This window comes from Pezoporus wallicus, unplaced genomic scaffold (assembly GCF_028554395.1).
Source record: "Pezoporus wallicus isolate ANWC-B61680 ecotype Strahan unplaced genomic scaffold, APGP_CSIRO_Pwel_v1 contig_4191, whole genome shotgun sequence".
NCBI classification, from domain to species: Eukaryota; Metazoa; Chordata; class Aves; order Psittaciformes; family Psittacidae; genus Pezoporus; species Pezoporus wallicus.
In genome coordinates this window covers 6,245,951-6,263,118 of record NW_026641383.1, presented here as the reverse complement: position 1 = coordinate 6,263,118, position 17,168 = coordinate 6,245,951, and the positions used below count along the sequence as shown (strand labels likewise).

The following is a 17,168-nucleotide window of genomic DNA, read 5'->3' as shown; positions in this document are numbered from 1 at the left end:
CTTAACTTCACCATCCAAAGCAGTGGCATCTGCTACATGATTTTGCCATGTGGCTTTTTAGCTGATTTTATGGTTGTAGTTTTCTTTTCAGAGTCAAGGCATCTTTCAGCTGATGAACATTCCTATGCCTTTGTGGTACCCTGGGTCCAGTTTCCATTGAGCTGGACAGTTACCATGAGCTGGGACGACTCTGTTGAGATCTGCAGAAAATAAGATCATCTGTACTGGCTAAATTTGCACCCATTTACAAATGTCAAGAACCTAAATGTGTTTGTGCTACTGAATTGCTGTTACTGGTACATAACAAGATGAATTGAAGGTTTGTGGCAAGTGACAGTACCCGAGAGCTTGTCACTTGCAATCGGTAGTTAAATAGATGTGCTGTTAAGAGGTTATAAACTCATGGTCTGATATTCTGGAGCTGAGTATCTGGTACAGTCCAGGAAGGAAAAAATCATGACTGTTGCAGCATTATCACTGAAATGGTTTATTTTTCTTTGCTGCAGTGCAAATGAGTTTCCTAGAATTAAATACTTAGAGGTAATGGGAATAGTGAGTGTTTGCAATAATTAAAATCAGGTAAATTGAAACCTTTAGCTGTAAGCATCCCACGCATGACTTTGTAATTGGGAGAAAAATTGATAGCAAAATACGGCTCACAAGCAGGTAAGATAGAACAAAACAATGTTGGTGTGGCCAAAGAGGATATCTTTTCTCTCCTTTTTTCTCCTGATGAGTATGTCTGAAATGTTGCAATAATAAACAGCCCGTTAGTCAGATGTTTTCAGTTACAGCTTTCTGTGTTTCATCTGTTATGCTTACGTGGGGTGGGTAGTTGGAGCTTTCAGCATTAGGGACCGTCTGGATGTACATGCTTCCACCAGCTAAAAAAATGCATTAAAATGCAAGTGATCAAACGCCAGCCCTTATGGAGCACTCCAGAAAGCATAGCGGGCATTGATGCAATCCCTGTCATTCAGCTCCTTCCAGTCATCCTAGATTTTTACTAATGATGTATAAATTAATAGCTGATTGTACCTCAACCTCTGAAGGAACCCTATTAAAATAACTCTACACAGCCGTTCAGAATAGGAAGAACAATGCGTATGAGATTTAGAGATAAGTGAAAATTCAGCTGCTGTTCCAGCTATTCCTGCCCTAACATGCTGGGCAACCTGCTGTAGAAATCATTTCATTCTAAGACCTTTAATACTTTTATCAATAGTTTCATACAGACCAAAGAAAATGAGTTAATAGAAGTAACATGAAACGAGAGAAGTTTCTTTGCTTCTCTGTCTCTTCATTTCTTCCTTTAAAATGATATTGAAGAAAAACTCTGTATTTGGAGAAAGGAAAAGTAGTGAAAGGGAATGTGTGTGCTTAAAGGTCATTGTTAAATAATGAACCATCTGCAGCTAATAAAACCTGATAAAAATGTACGTGAGTTAGAAAACATCTAGAGGAAGATGGTGCATGGTTGTAGCTTCGAGGTCTTTTCCCTTTTTTATAATTGCCATATAAATGAAGATTTACACTCTGAGCTCTGAAGTACTTTTGTGTTAATCACAACCAAGAGGACTGAAAAATACCACATTTGGTCTGATTTGACTCGGATGATGTACGCTGTCACTTGGTTTTGGTTGGAACACGCAGTCTTGCAACCAATTTAAAACAGAAATACCATGAGCCTAAAAAAATAATCTGAGAAACATAGGCATGGAGGAGAACTAAATAAATATGCAGGCTGAATATTTGCTTAATGTTCCGTCGTAAGAGCATGAGAGATGCAGGGAAGCTGGATTTAGATCACTTGAACTGTGAGAGAGGTCAGAAAAAGAGGAACGAGGTGGCCCTGGTTTTGTCCCCCGGCTTTTCCTTAGCATGTACCATTCATTCTCTTTGTATTTTATATAAAATCCTGTTTTCACCAAATACGGCGTTGAAGGTGACATCATTTGGGTATATCCCCCCCTTTCCCCCAGAAGTCAGTCTGGCTTTGTACTTTAAGGAGAAATAGCATCTTCAGCAAAGCTGGTGTTGAGTAGTTGGTTTATAGCGTTGTCTCCAGCAAATTCTGGTAACAGCGGTGTCACTGCTGGTTCAGAAATTGTGGTGGTGTGGAAAACTGTAATAAAACCCCTGATTAATAGCATCTAATGTTTTTAAATATCCCCCGTCTTGCATCGTGGTGGTGCATTTTCAGACCTCAAAGTCAGAGATCTATTTGAATGGGGGTATTGACACAGTCATCTCCACTCCGAAGTTAAATGTCATTTGTACAGGTATAGACCTGCTTACCTCCTGTTTCTCTATGAAAGAAAAGTATGTTTTATGCAGGCACATATTCTCTCTTCCTCAAAAGTTTTACATCATAGAAAAAGAAGTAGTTTTACAGTTCTTCATAACCCATTCCTGGTAAACTTGATGTATTGAAGTTCTTACTTCAAGCACGGAAATGGGTTAAGCTACTTTGGAAAAAGGAATTGTTGTTCTGGAATAAGTGTTTCAGAGAGGGTTAATTGGGATTGACTCTTTGATGTATGATTTGTGGTAGCCTTTCATCCCTGAGAATCTCTATGGGAAGAACAGGCCTTGGATTTCAGTTGCATCTGAGGCGTTTGGTGTTGCTGCACATCCCAAGCAAGATCTGTCCTGGAAGTAAGTGGATGTCTTGGATCTCCTTTCCAGGGACTAACTCTGTCTCTAAAGCATTTCTGATTCCTTTCACCCAATACTGTGTTTTACTGTAGGAATTCCACTGTGTTACCTGAGCAGATGGTCAGTTTAAAACCAATTTAGATTATTGAGAGGCATTTTTGAAGGACCATCCTCTTGTTTTGTGCACTCACTTAGCTGCACCAAAGGGGTGTCTTGATGACTTGGGTGTTTAAACAAGATCCTGGCTCAATTTCTGTGCATAGGTAGCTATGGTGATATCATGCAAAATTGGAACCCATTCTGAACCCCTAGAAATGAGAAAAAATTCAAAGAAGAAGTATATGCAAATATTTTGGTCATACATAAATCCTGCTGCACTGTTGTGAAATATATGAAGATATATTTGTATCAAAACCATAGTGCAGATTTTATCATTGTTGGACTAAAGGTGTTTCTGGCTTAATGATAATGAATTTGGTAAAAATGACTTGATATAAATGAACATATTTAAATATCAAACTTCCTGTGAATCCTGTGTAATAATAGAAGAGGGAGTTTGGAGAACACTGTTTTGAGTATCTTTGATGTAGTAATTGGAGTATATTCATTTCACATGACTGTCATTAAGGAAGACAGACAAAATCCTCTCATTGAGTTTGTAGGTGTGATTCCCATGTATGGACATTCTCTTTAATCAGTGAAAGGGATTGCTGAAAGATAAACTCGATAGTTTTGACTTTGGTCTCAACAAAGGAAGGAGAGAGAGAAGAAAGGTGCGTTTCTGTGAAGGATGAGATGTCAATCCACTTGATGAGAAGTTCTTAGTCCTGTACTGTACTGTTGCTAGGTGATGTGTGCCAGGAGGGGTCTTTGAAATCCATATCAGGACTGCTAACAGTAAATTTAAGCCCATTAGTGAGAGCATTTTGTTTCTGAGGGTCAGGCTGGGGCACAGCAGCAGTTCAGAGCTGCTCAAGAGGCCATGCAGAGTGATGGTCCCTTGGCAAGGAGAAGTATGGGGTGGGGTTGTCTCACCTCCAGAAGTTAGACATCTGTAAATGACTTGCACCTGCACCTTGTATCCTCACTAGGCAGAACACAGACCATCAGGTGGGTAATTTACTCCTCTCTGACACAGGTGAGGAAATAACTACCCAGAGAGGTGCTTCACTTACTGTTTGGCTGTAGGTGCAGATGGAGGGATTGGACAAGGTGAGACACTTAACCTCTAGAGAAAAAGATAGGAAGCAACTCTTAAGTGTCATCATGGATGTAAGAAGTCTTGTGGGCCATAGCTGTGTGTTTTGCCTATCACATGCAGTGTAAAATCATTTCAATGGACTATTAGAAGGCAATTCCTACTCATACATGACCATCCGTGCTTGCACTGTGGAGTTTGGTTGGATCACTTCAGTGGAGCTGGGCTTGGGAAGTCTGCTGGAGTTCTTAGCTATCCATAGGGGTAGGTGCTCTGGTTTTAACAGAAACTTCATGCTTCTTATTTATACTGCCCTGTAATACCAATTTACCTGGTGCTTAAAGGGTTAAGATCTGATGGAAATCTGGGTCAAGTATATTAAACACCCATGCTATATATATGTATGTATATACATTATTGTGGATAAACAATCTGTGATAAAGCATTCCTGAAGATAAGACATTGTTCTATTTGAAGAAAATCTGTGGGAGTTTTGCCTTCGACAGAGTCACAATGAAAGCTCCTATTTTAGCAAGGTTCTTTGTTTAATTTAAGCACAAATCTGAGTGTTTCCTGGAAAACTCTTTGCATATGTAGCTATCTAATTATGCTTCTTTCCTCCCCATCTCACTTCTGGGATACATAAAGAGGTAGAAAAAGATAAATGCAGTTTTAAATGCTTGGAAATCTCATTCTGATGAGCATGGAACTAAGATGAAAGTCTGTTGCCATTTTTGTTTCAAATTGCTTCTGAAATATCAGGACACAAATATAACCATTTGGGATTATGGTAGAGTCTACGGAATTCTGAAGTACCCCGATAGCTATGTAATATAGTTTAAAAAATGCATAACTCTGTGCAACCCTGCTTTAATGAAAGAAACACAGCCTTCAGGACATTTTAAAGTAAGGAGTGTGGCATTTATTTAGTGCTAGAAAGAGAAACCATTTGGAATGTGCAGATCAGATTGACAGAAGTAGTGAAAATAGCTGATAAATGCTAAATTTATGCATAGGGTTTGGTGGTAGTTTGGTTTGTAGTGGTTTGGTTTGGGGGTTTTCTTCAGGCATCTACTTTTTGGGGGCTTTGAGAGCCCTTTCACGCCTATTGCTTCAGTAGGACTTGAGTATTAACTGGCATCGTAAAGACAATGTTTTACTGCTTAGGATGGCTGAGAAAGTAGTTTCAGCTGATAGCTGTTAGAGGCAGGGAGTGTTTGGTGTTTTGCATCCACAGGGGTGAATGTTGTATAAGTAACATACAGTACTCACGATGTGTAGACTATATGTGTAGTGTAGCCTATAATGACTCCTTTAGATTTTTTGTATAGTAAATTAATGTCTTCAAACACCAGAAATTCCTATACTTTAATTGCACGACTGTGTTAGGAACCCAGAAGTTCTGGCTGAATCTTTTGCTTATCACCCAGTTTGGCCATCACATCGCCTGTAACTATTAAGCCCCAAGGAAAATCTTTAGCATTGGACAGATTTTTCTGCTGTTTAATGTGGGATCAGACAGAGCTGCTCTCCAAGATGGTGCTGCAGCTTTGAGCAACAAAAGATGACACATTCCACCTGAGGTGAAATCTTGGGTGACCCCATGGAGTGTTTAAATCGCAGTTTGAGTTCTACTGCATAGAATCATAGAATAGTTAGGGTTGGAAAGGACCTTAAGATCATCCAGTTCCAACCCCCTGCCATGGGCAGGGGCACCTCACACTAAACCATATCACCCAAGGCTCTGCCCAACCTGACCTTTAACACTGCCAGGGATGGACCATTCACAACCTCCCTGGGCAACCCATTCCAGTGCCTCACCACCCTAACAGGAAAGAATTTCCTTCTTATATCCAACCTAAACTTCCCCTGCTTAAGTTTTAATCCATTATCCCTTGTCCTGTCACTACAGTCCCTAATGAAGAGTCTCTCCCCAGCATCCCTATAGGCCCCCTTCAGATACTGGAAGGCTGCTCTGAGGTCTCCACGCAGCCTTCTCTTCTCCAGGCTGAACAGCCCCAACTTCCTCAGCCTGTCTTCATACGGGAGGCATGGAAGACTTTTAGATGCATATATACAGATATCTATATGGCAAAGTATTAAAACACCAGGAATTTTCTGCAGACGGATGGAGTGCTGCAAGGTTTTGCAAACCAGTTTAAAGAGCTGGAGATACTTATTAAAAGATGTTGCAGCATTTACTGTAACGCAATAGGATTTCAGTGGTAAGAGGTGCATTTTAATAACACCAGCCACAGCTGAAAGCAGTCTTTGTGGAGCTTGTCATTAATGTGGCTGAGCAGCCTCTTGAAGTTTATGTTATTTTTATGATTTCCAGTGAAAGGAAAATGCAGCAGGAGAAAGTTTTGGAAGGCTGATTGAAATCTGGTTTTATCCATCTGTCTCCAGGATCCTGGTTTCTAACAAAACATCCTTATTTGTTCATGAAAGGTGTAGGACTGCCGTAACCTTTTGTTACATTTCTCATGTTTATGGATAATTTTCTTCTCTTTTCTGGTTTTGTTTTGAATTGATTTAAGATGTGTTTTTTCTTTAATAGATTTGTCGAGACAGCAGGGCCAAATAGGGAAGGTTTTTAACCAAGTGAGCAGATAGTCCCCTGGCCAACTCTTGCCTCAATTTGACATAGTTAATCTGGTTTATACTGAATTCTAAAGCTGTTTGTGCTGCCAACAGCATCCTTGCCACCTTCTCTGTATTTCTCTGCTCACAGTTTACATCTCCTTCAGGAATGTGTCAGCCCTCTAACAGCAGAAGTGTTCCATCAGGAAAACTGGCTTTCCTGGCCTGGTTTCAAGGCAGGTCTTCAGGCAGCTCAGGTCTTTGAGCAGAAGCTCCTGCTAGACTTTATTGGAAGGGAGAAAGCAAGCTGACATCTAGACATTGTGAGTAAAGGAGGTGAAAGGATGCTCCTTTGTCAGAAAACATAAAAGGAGACTTAAATCATTGTGCTACAAAGAGAACTTTGATGAGCGACATGGGCACTGATGATCCCATGGGTGTGTTCCTTAACATGATAGAGCTTCAATAGCTCAGGTGTTCAAAAAAGGACTATAATCAATAGTAAATAGATCTAATTCTTCTGAATGTCTCTCAGTTTGCTCATACTCAATTTGTTCATAATACGGCCCCAGTCTAGCAAAGAGCTTATGCCAAAAACTCATCTGTCCACTTGTGAGCCAGCATATCGAATGCAGCTCCAAACAGCAGCAGACTTTCAGTCTCTTTGCTCAAAATGGAATTATCAAAATCAAAATAATCCGATTTACATAGAAGAAGCTAAATATAGTCTTGTTGCTTGGGTTTTTTCCATGTCCTTTTCCTATCATCTCCACAGGAAAACTTGCTGACATTTTAAAAAGGGCTTTAATTCATAGAGCTTTAATGGTCTTCAAGGTTTTGATAAAGGATATTTTGCTCATCCTCTTAATAGTGTTTGCAGCTAAGTGTGGTAATAAGGGAGCAGAGCTGTTCATGAGGAATGTGAAGAGCTGACAGTGTGCTTTGGTATCTAAATTTGAGTACTTCAGATCTGAGGACCAAGTAATATGACCTAGATCATCAGCTAAGGGCTAAGTTGTCACTGACAAATGGAAATGCATCCGTCACCCTTAAAGCGCAGATACACCCATGGCAGGGGTCAAAAAGGATGTGAATCCTGTTAGCATCAAAATTACTCTCTTTCACTGAGCTTGTAATAAAAGTATCTATTTTAAGTCTGTGGAGCACATGGCAGATTACGTTGAGGTAGCTCAGGATACGTTTATGTCTTTTATTAATGAGTGCTGGGTCACAGCCAGAGAATGCATTGCTGTAAGGGACTGTGTGCTTCAAACTTTGTTAGGTAAGTCTTAGAGAAGAGAAGAATTCAGTATTTTACTCATCCAAACCCAGCTACCCAAAGAGAATGATCTAATTTCTTGCTTTTAAAACATGGAGACAAATCCTGTGATTTGGAAAAGCAAATTCATACTCACATTGCCTGATTGGCCACTTACTCTGTACTTCTAACAGCCTTCCTGAGCCAGTCCCAGGTAACTTTTCTTTTGATGAATTCCCTTTGGAAGCGGCATCCCATTTCAGATATGTTCCTTTTCTGTTCTGTGATGCATGGCTAATGCGTATCTTAGCCTAACTAAAGTGCGATCCGTCATAGAGACATTCTGTAGCTGACTATAAATACAAAAGCAGAAGGTTTCTCTTCTTTCTTCTTTTGTTGATATTGAATGCAGTTCATCACTGAGTGAGCAAGAGGTTCAGCTAGGGAAAGGAAGAAAGGAATGACAATTATATGGAAGAATGAAACCAGATAGACAATCCTGTTCCGTTTGAGTTCAGAAAGAATGATGCTCTTCCCAGACAGGCCCTTGAGCAGAAGCATTTATCAGTCTGATTTTTGGGTTTGAAACGGTAGACAGTAAAAATCAGATGAGTTATCATCTCCCAGAGAAATGAAACAAAGCTTTGTAACATTCAGCCTATAAATAGAAGAGAAAGTAACCCATCTAGTAATACACATCACTGACTTAGCATCTTCAGGGCATTTCTCTAGCTTTTCTCCTAGGTGTAAGTTATACTTTGTCTTTCTCATTCAAATCCTCATCTGGGGAGCACAGCTACTATTTTTACATCTCTCCTCTGGTTTTCTCTTATGTGAAAGCCTGTCATTAACTTGTTTACCAGTGAAATTGTCTTTGTCTCAGCACACAATCATATTCGTTCTTTACAGAGCTCCCAAATAGGATTATTCTGTTTTCCTGCAGTGCTTGCCATCCTACCCAGTATTTAATGAGGCTCAGCATCATACAATAGACAGCCTTGTACTTTCTTTCCAGTTAATACATCATATTTCAAAATGCTTTCCTAAACCTTGTCATGTATTTGTTGAACATACTGATAATGCCGTTGCCTACAAGCAGATATGATACCAATCAGGAGATGCCCTTTAGACTGATGTCTTCTTCATACAGGATTTCCTGCAGGATCTATGAAAAAAGAGCTCTTTTTATCATCTTATGCTTATCATTATGTTATAACAAACTGAATTTGAAACAGTCAGTGGAGATTTAGATTGTTATTGAAAAGTTATTAAATATTAAGAAGTATCATAAACACTAAACATATGCAGACAGTGGGGAAGGAGGTTGAAGTGAGAGTGAAATGTGAACTGCAGGATATATTTGTGTCAGTTTGGAAACCATTTGATCTCTACACAGAATTCATCATCCCACAGTGGTGCTATTTGCTGGCCATTTCTCAGTATTTGTAGCAGAATGACAAATCTTGCCTTTCAGGAAACCTGAGCTTTCAAACTAAAGGATTGAAGTCAGTCATGCAGGGCTCCTTTTCATCTGTCTTTTGCCTTTATAAGCTTCATGTTGAGGCCAAGCACCAAGCAGTCTTCTTGATCTGAGAAACACCGAGTGCATTTCTTGGAAGTGCTGCAGCCTAATAGCAACCAGTAGAGTCACAAAATAACCTGAAATTTGCCTCGCATGCTACCAATGAAGCTGAGGTTCAGGCTATTATTAGCTGATAAAAATCATTGAACATATCTTTCCTTCACAGAAATGCTATGTAGTCATTGCTATATTAAGGATCGGAACAGGCTGCCCAGGGAAGTGGTTGAGTCACCATCCCTGGAGGTATTTAAAAGACGTGTAAACGTGGCACTTGGTGACATGGTCTGGTGGTGGACTTGGCAGTGCTGGGGGAGTGGTTGGACTCAATGATCTTAGAAGTCTTTTCCAGCCTGAACGATTCTGTCATTCTATATTGAATATAGACCTGAAAAAAAAAAGCTAAAGATTAAATATAAATGGAATATCTGTATTTAAATAATACATGACTGTTTGAACATGAAGATGAGAGAGGAGGGCATCACCAGAATTCCGTTATTCATTTCCTAGTGTTAATTCCAACCAGTCTTCTTAATTCCTCAGGAAAACCCGAGTTCTCATGTTAAGGTTTATCTAAAATCCATTAAAACCATAGAGAATCTCTCTGCCAAGGCCAGTAGCCTTCGGACAGATTGTGTTATTTTGACAAGCAAAACAGTTTATGTGTGCTTAAATTCTGAGGCAAAAATAACTGCAAATAGGAATGTGCAGTCATCAACTGGACAGCTTTTAGCCTGTACTGTTGCAATACAGAGCTCAAAGGCTTTGAAGGATTTACAGTACTGATTTTTCTCTTTATTCTGTGTTAATAACTTTAAATAGTTGAATGCAAATTACTTGCAAAAATGATCACCTCTTTCAGTATAAGTATTTGCAAAAGATTGCATTTTGCATTGTGTTTACCTGCAGGATCCCAAACTGCGCGAGCTGTTGGATGCTGGGAATGCAGGAGGTCGCCTGGAGAATCGAATGATAACTGTTGTCTATGGCCCAGACCTGGTCAATATCTCGTACTTGAACTTGGTGGCATTCCAGGAGGATATAGCAAAGGTAATATGGCATTCATCTGTGTCATATAAAATTAATGTTTATGAAGGGGAGACCTCATAGCAGCCTTCCAGTGTCTGAAGGGGGGCTATAGGGATGCTGGGGTTGGACTCTTCATTACGGAGTGTAGTGACAGGACAAGGGGTAATGGGTTAAAACTTAAACAGGGGAAGTTTAGATTGGATATAAGGAAGAAATTCTTTCCTGTTAGGGTGGTCAGGTACTGGAATGGGTTGCCCAGGGAGGCTGTGAATGCTCCATCCCTGGCAGTGTTCAAGGCCAGGTTGGACAGAACCGTGGGTGGCATGGTTTAGTGTGAGGTGTCCCTGCCCGTGTCAGGGGGGTTGGAACTGGATGATCTTAAGGTCCTTTCCAACCCTAACTATTCTATGATTCTGTAAGTGTTAGTTTGAAATATGGATAAATGAGATAACAGGAGATTGCTATGAAATGAACCTCACTTCTGTTACAGAGCTGTGCTGCTCAGCACCCAAGAGGAAACAGGCAGTCATTCTTTTTCAAGGAGTTTATTTAGCAAAGTTTGTGCCCCTCGTATTTGTGCTCATCTTCAGAACTTTGCTGTAAATCCCAGACACACACTGGGAAAATAATGGTACACATGAATTTTTACTCAGCTGTGAGATGTATGCTGTGACTTTCCAAACACATCTCAGGATTTTTCAGTAGTTACCATCCTTTTATGCTTGTTCTTAGTGTGTGTGAATTATGGATCAACTGTGAGAGCCAAGTTTGGAACCAGCTGACTTTTTAAGGTTGGCCTATATCAAAGCAGTGGGAATCTACAGTCTACATTGTACGCTCAAGTAGTCAGCAATCACACACCTTAACACACATATAAATATTCCTGTTCATATTCAAAGGTCAGTTTTGAGCATTGAATTTTGCCTACTGATAGCCCTTGATAAGAATTGCCCAATGTCATTACCTTAGCAAAGTAATTTTTCCATGCAGGTGTACAGTCCTTTCCTTTCTGTCCAACATACCACACAGTTGTTTGTGCCAAGCAAGTTCCATTTGATGTTAGTACATCTTTTGGTTTTGATTTGTTTGGTTTTTTTTTCCCTCTTCTTCCAATTTCTATGCAACTCAGTTGTGGTTATTGAAGTGGGAGCTCTTTGCTTTATGTCTTCCAATTGACATTCAAAAGCTACCCCTCTTTCCATTTCCGTTCATACAGGTAGACTCTGGTGACAGCCTCCAGATAACCACCCACAGAACACACTTCAACATGGTTTGCATCCTCAAGTGCACTAGATTGCACTAAAATGATAGTTTCTCTGTATGCTGCAGTTATTTAACAGTATTACTAAGTTATTTTGTCACCTCACAGGCAACAAGGGTGGTCAGACCAGGTGAAAAATGGTCATAGGATGAAAGTCTTGAGCAAGGAAGAGATATTTTTGCTTGCCAGGTTTCTGTCTTCGCTAATCTTCATTAGCCAACTGGTCAGCTTGGCAAAAACACAAATTCCACCATCTCACTGCTATGAAAGAACAGAAACAAACTGCGTTTGTGGTGGTTTGTGGACTGCTGAGTGGGAAGTGCTGTCTTCAGACTTGAAAACACACAGCTATACTCCACAGGGTGGTTAAGAAATCTTAACACTGCAAAAGCGATCGAACCGACACTTCAGGGAGGAAAAAACCCAGCTATCTAAGCCTATGATGGAAAATGCAAAGTTATGCTAAAGCTTCACCAGCAACAACTGGTTACCCTTACTATGGGCAAATCACCCAAATCAGAAGCCTATGTCCTTTTATGCTTTCCTGTCTAGCCCACGGTCAGTGAGCTATAATCATTTAGCCAAAAGAGTGCAGAAATTGGTATTTTAGGGCTATTTTGTGTTTGATAATGGAACCTTAAAATACAGTAGATAAAATCATGTTTTAGAAAAGCTTGGCTGCTTTAAATCCTGAGTAACTCCTACAATCTGAGTAACTAAGAACCTAAATCTTCCTTGTTATTTGTATATGCGGTAGAACAAAGAAATTACTATTTTGTCAGCCAAGCACTGTGGCCTGAGGATGGGATTTTCAAAGCACTGCGGATTAGCTGTGCTTGCTTTGAGATCACATTAAGTATCCTGATTGTTTCAGTGAAAACTGAGTTTTGATCACTATTGAATGCATCAAAAAATTCTTCCTTTTTTAACGTTTTCCAGCTTTACTTGAGCCAGACCACAGAATCTTGTCCTCATCTCCAGGACCCGTGTAATGACTCAGAGCAGTCGTAATAAATAAGCACATGAGGCACAAATCATCTCTTCAGGGAGCTCGGAGAAGACCTGTAAATACATAATGTTTTCAACATCACACATGCAAATTTTGACCCTTCCTGTTGCTGACGTTCCAGGGAAAAACTCCCCCACCTTTCCTTTTTCAGTGCATGAATATTATTTGGATTAACCCTTCATTTCCGATACCTTATCTTTGAAGTTGTGTAACAAATATCAATCAATCCTTTCTTGGAGCAGAAAGGCAAAGAAAACTCCAGTGGTCCTAGTGAGGCAGCTAAAGTTACTCAATTATGGGGTTTTCCTCCTTTGCAAGAGGCTTCCTATGCTGCTACAAACTGTTCATGACATCCACTGGCCAAGTTGTGGGGAAAGTATGAAAATACAAACGTGGGCTGTTCAACTTGCTTTAAATAAACCAAATACAGAGCTAGAACTGACAATACAGGCACCTTGTATTGTTCTATGTGCATTCCTCCACGCGAAAGTAACTAAAGTGCATTAGTGATGAGCTGAAGGGCACTGTGCAGCTGGTTTACTCAAAGAATGCAGCTTGAAATTCATTAGGTAATGGTCTAAAAGTGGATTGCTGTGTGGAGACCTCATAGCAGCCTTCCAGTATCTGAAGATCTGAAGGGGGCCTATAGGGATGCTGGGGAGGGACTCTTCATTAGGGACTGTAGTGACAGGACAAGGGGTAACGGGTTAAAACTTAAACAGGGGAAGTTTAGATTGGATATAAGGAGGAAATTCTTTCCTGTTAGGGTGGTGAGGCACTGGAATGGGTTGCCCAGGGAAGTTGTGAATGCTCCATCCCTGGTAGTGTTCAAGACCATTTTGGACGAAGCCTTGGGTGACATGGTTTAGTGTGAGGTGTCCCTTCCCATGGCAGGGGGGTTGGAACTGGATGATCTTAAGGTCGTTTCCAACCCAAACTATTCTATGATCCTATGTCTTGACGATGGAGAGAAGTAGCACTGATACAGTGCTTGCTTATTTTCAGACAGGTGTGCCTGTGCCTGTCCATACACATAGTGCTGCAGCAACCAGGATAAAGGAAGAAGTTTATTGTCAAACCCTATTCTGAGCAGATGCTCTTTTTCTGCCTTTGTTATCAACATGAAGTCATCCAACCTGTGAACATCTGTGTGTGCTCTACAGGATTTTATTCCCTTCCCGAATCCATGAACTTCAAAAGCGAATGTTTCATCTTTCCCTTCTCTTTTCTCTCACTCTGTTTTGTGCCTCTCATGCCAGTTCTGCTCTCATCGCCCTAGTCCATCCTGGCCACACTGGCCCTTATCTAGAGGCCAAGGAAATCTGTTTCTCCTTGGTTTGATGAGCTTTGGATAAGATCCATCAGTAAGAGCTGACAAATTCCTCTATAAATTAAATGATATCATCAAAGGTGATTCAAAACTTGGGCTATGCTTTGCTTTCCAGCATACCTCTTTATTTGTCCAACTTCCCTGGCATATGTAAGGGCTTGATCAGTGTAATAAAACGATAAAGCAAACTGTATAAATTCACATCTATTTGATGCATTTTTAACTAAAATTCATGAGGATGCCAGAAGTGTGGAATTTGAGCAGCTTGCTTTGTTAACCTCCCACCAAAAACACATGTGCAAGAAGCACTGCCTTCACACGTAGTCACTTCTGATTTGAAGGAAGTGTTTTCAAGAATGTGTGCTGTCTTTTCTCATGAAAAAGGTCTCATTTCTTCTGTTATGTCTTATCATAGATATCCTGATGCATGTAATAGAGGAATTACTTCACTGAGCAACAGATTTCCAAATGAACTGCTGCTTATACGCTACCTGCCAAAGCACAGAACAGTTAAATAATCTGTTAGTAAAGTTCACAGGAACGATATAAATTAGTGTAACAGGACGTAGCCGAGAGGAGATTGAGTTCAGAGAGTTCTTATCATGATGGATGGGACTTGGTTGGAGTTGAATGGCGGAAGGCTGGCTTCTTCTGCTACCAAACCGGATCAGAGCCTTCCAGTCTGCAGTTTGTTGGCACTAGTACGGTCATATTTCAAAATACCCAGATTTACGTTTTCCTATTGTGTTGCTCCTGTACAGGAGTCTGTACAGGAGTCTGCAGCCTCTGAATCACTATAGTGATTCGAAGGCTGTTAGAACCTTTCCACAGCAGGCTGTTTTCTTTCTGCACGTAACAGTTTTCTACCCTGCGGAGCGCTCTCACTGAGAGCTGCCTTCTGGAATTGCTGCTGCTGGTAAAGATGGCTGCAGGGTACGTTGTGCTTGGGGTTAGAGTGTGGGCTTTGCTCTGTGTCATGCAGCAAACCCAAGGAAACGGAGCCATTTGGTAGCTGAAGCAGCAAGACGCATCTTGGCTCACAGCTTGGTGCAAGCCCATCAAAGTCAGTCAGCATCTCCTTTATTTCTTCAGGTCTGTGCTCAGGGCTGTTGTTCCCCCTCCTGCTGTGGGTTCAGACCACTGACTGGAAAGATGATATGATCCTTGGCTTATTTTCTGACCTTGATTTTTTTGGCTGCGGCTCTGGGGTGGCTGGAATTAAGGCCCTAAAATGGGAGAGGCAACGAGCAAGTGTTGTTGACTTGGCACCTGCATCGTCAGAAATGGCTCAGCCTGTAGGTAGCCCTTAGAATATTTGGCAAGAGCGTTTGATGGCTTTGAAGAGCCAGGAAAAGCTAGCAAAGGAACATGGCAAGACTGTTTATACAAATAATGCTTGTGACAGGCACATAATAATCGAGTTCCTCTTGCATTCCTGTCAACAAGCATGGGGACAAAGAGAAGGAAGAGCCAGGGTGTGGGATACTCCTGAGGTGCCCCAATTCCATGTTCTACAAAATACTTCAGTTTAAGCCCAGCAGAACCAGTAGGATCAAACCAAATCCTATCAAGATCAGTTAAAAGCCAACATATTTTCAATGTCTCAATCATCATTTATATTGCCAATAATCTCTGCAGCCGTTAGTGTCACAGGGAGAAGTTTTAACTGCTATTATTAGTGCTGAAACAAAGCAGTGTTTACAAGATGAGCCTATTCCGAGCCTGGAAAAATGAGTTGCCAAGAAGAAAAACAGATGCTGCCCTTAATACGCTTTCTGTTCCAGGAGTCACAGCAAAGCAGTTGTGTTACTAATGAACCCGACTCCTCTTCTTTCTCACACCCCTGGCTTTTCACATTAGACCTGAGAAGGAAAAACAATTTAAGCCACAAAATGGAAGTGGTCACGAGAGGTGGAGGGAAGGGCCAGCTCAGCACAGTGGTTTGCCTCCAGAACAATGAGGCTGGGGCTGAGGGAGGAAGGTTTCTCTGCCAGAAATAGCAGTCAGGAGGAGATGTGTTATCACAGCTGCTCAGGGGTGAGGTTGTAAATGGTGTGGACTTGAGGATCTGATAGCTGGAGGCTGTCAGAGACCCATGTAACAGGAGGTGCATAGGTGGGCTTATCTCCTCCTTGTTGGGAGTGGCTGCACGAGACCAGTTTCAGGATCAAGATCTGGTAACCTTAAGGAGAAAACCTTAGCATGTTAAAAAATAGAAAACATTGTAACTTGTGAACCTGTCAAACTTGGGAACCTGTCAAGCTTGGGAAAACAAGCTCATAAGCTCCAAAGTGATGTAGCAACATGTTTCATTAGAAGTCAGTGATGCTTTCCATCATGATCAGTTCCTGTCAGAATGAAATAATCCGGTTTTTGTATCTCGAAAGGAAGAGCTAGGGAGAATGAATTACTCCCAAAGAGAGCCTGTGTGGCAGTGGGGATTGTGGATCTGGATTGGAAAGAAAGGAAACTCAATTTTGGTTTCAAAGGGCACCTAGAAAACTTCATCAGGTTATAAAAAGTAAACCTCACATTCTTTGCAAAGGCAAAAGGCAATGTTTATTTTCATGCCATTCTCTTGAAGGAGTGAAAGAAAGCCAGTGCTAAACTGCAGTTGTGATTTGAAAGGATTGCAATTAAAGACTATAAATAAGCACAAAGCCAGCAAGGAGAAAAGTGCCCTGAAGTTGTGAATGAAAAGCTGCCGGAGGGACCTGCAAGGGAGGAGAGCGACACGGCAGGCAGTGAGAGTCTAAACTTGGATCAGCCTTGCTGGGAACCCAGGAAGGTCTGAGACTTAAGGGAAAGACTTCAGCAGCGTGAATAGAAGTGAGAAAAATAAGAGAGGAAAAGTAAGGGAGAGCCAAGGAAGCCTCCATCAGCAGCTGGAGGACATTTCTTCCCTATGTCAGTGTAGCAAGAGGGAAACAATTTAGAGAGGGATAGGACCACATGTAAGAGTGTGCAGTAGGGAGCAAAACAGCTTTTCTATTTGAAGTTGCATCTTCTTCCTTGCATATCAGAGTAATTTAGATTTATTCCTATATATTTCTGCTGTGTTGGGGGGGGTTAAGCATGTTACTTATGTTGGCTGTAAGAGCTAAGGTAAAGTCAGTACTTACAGTTCTTAATTTGGTATCCACCATAACTATCAGGTGTGACATTTGTTGTCTGAATCACTTCATGACCTGTAGAGAGTGTGGTGTAGAGGCTCTTACAATGCACTCCTACAGGAGGGGATACTGACACAAGAGACCTGCTAT

At 41.0% G+C, this 17,168-nt stretch overlaps 1 protein-coding gene across 4 annotated transcripts in view; it reads left to right on the top strand.

The window, feature by feature from the left end:
* Positions 1-17,168, top strand: part of PLCB1 (phospholipase C beta 1) — a 400,307-nt gene that overhangs the window by 234,495 nt on the left and 148,644 nt on the right. For 3 of the 4 annotated variants that reach the window (XM_057423415.1, XM_057423417.1, XM_057423416.1), the window contains exon 4: positions 10,186-10,326. In XM_057423415.1, the coding sequence (XP_057279398.1) occupies positions 10,186-10,326 (141 nt within the window). Of the gene's footprint in view, positions 1-3,998; positions 4,121-10,185; positions 10,327-17,168 lie in introns of those variants that run through there. The other variant, XM_057423418.1, reaches the window with a different exon arrangement.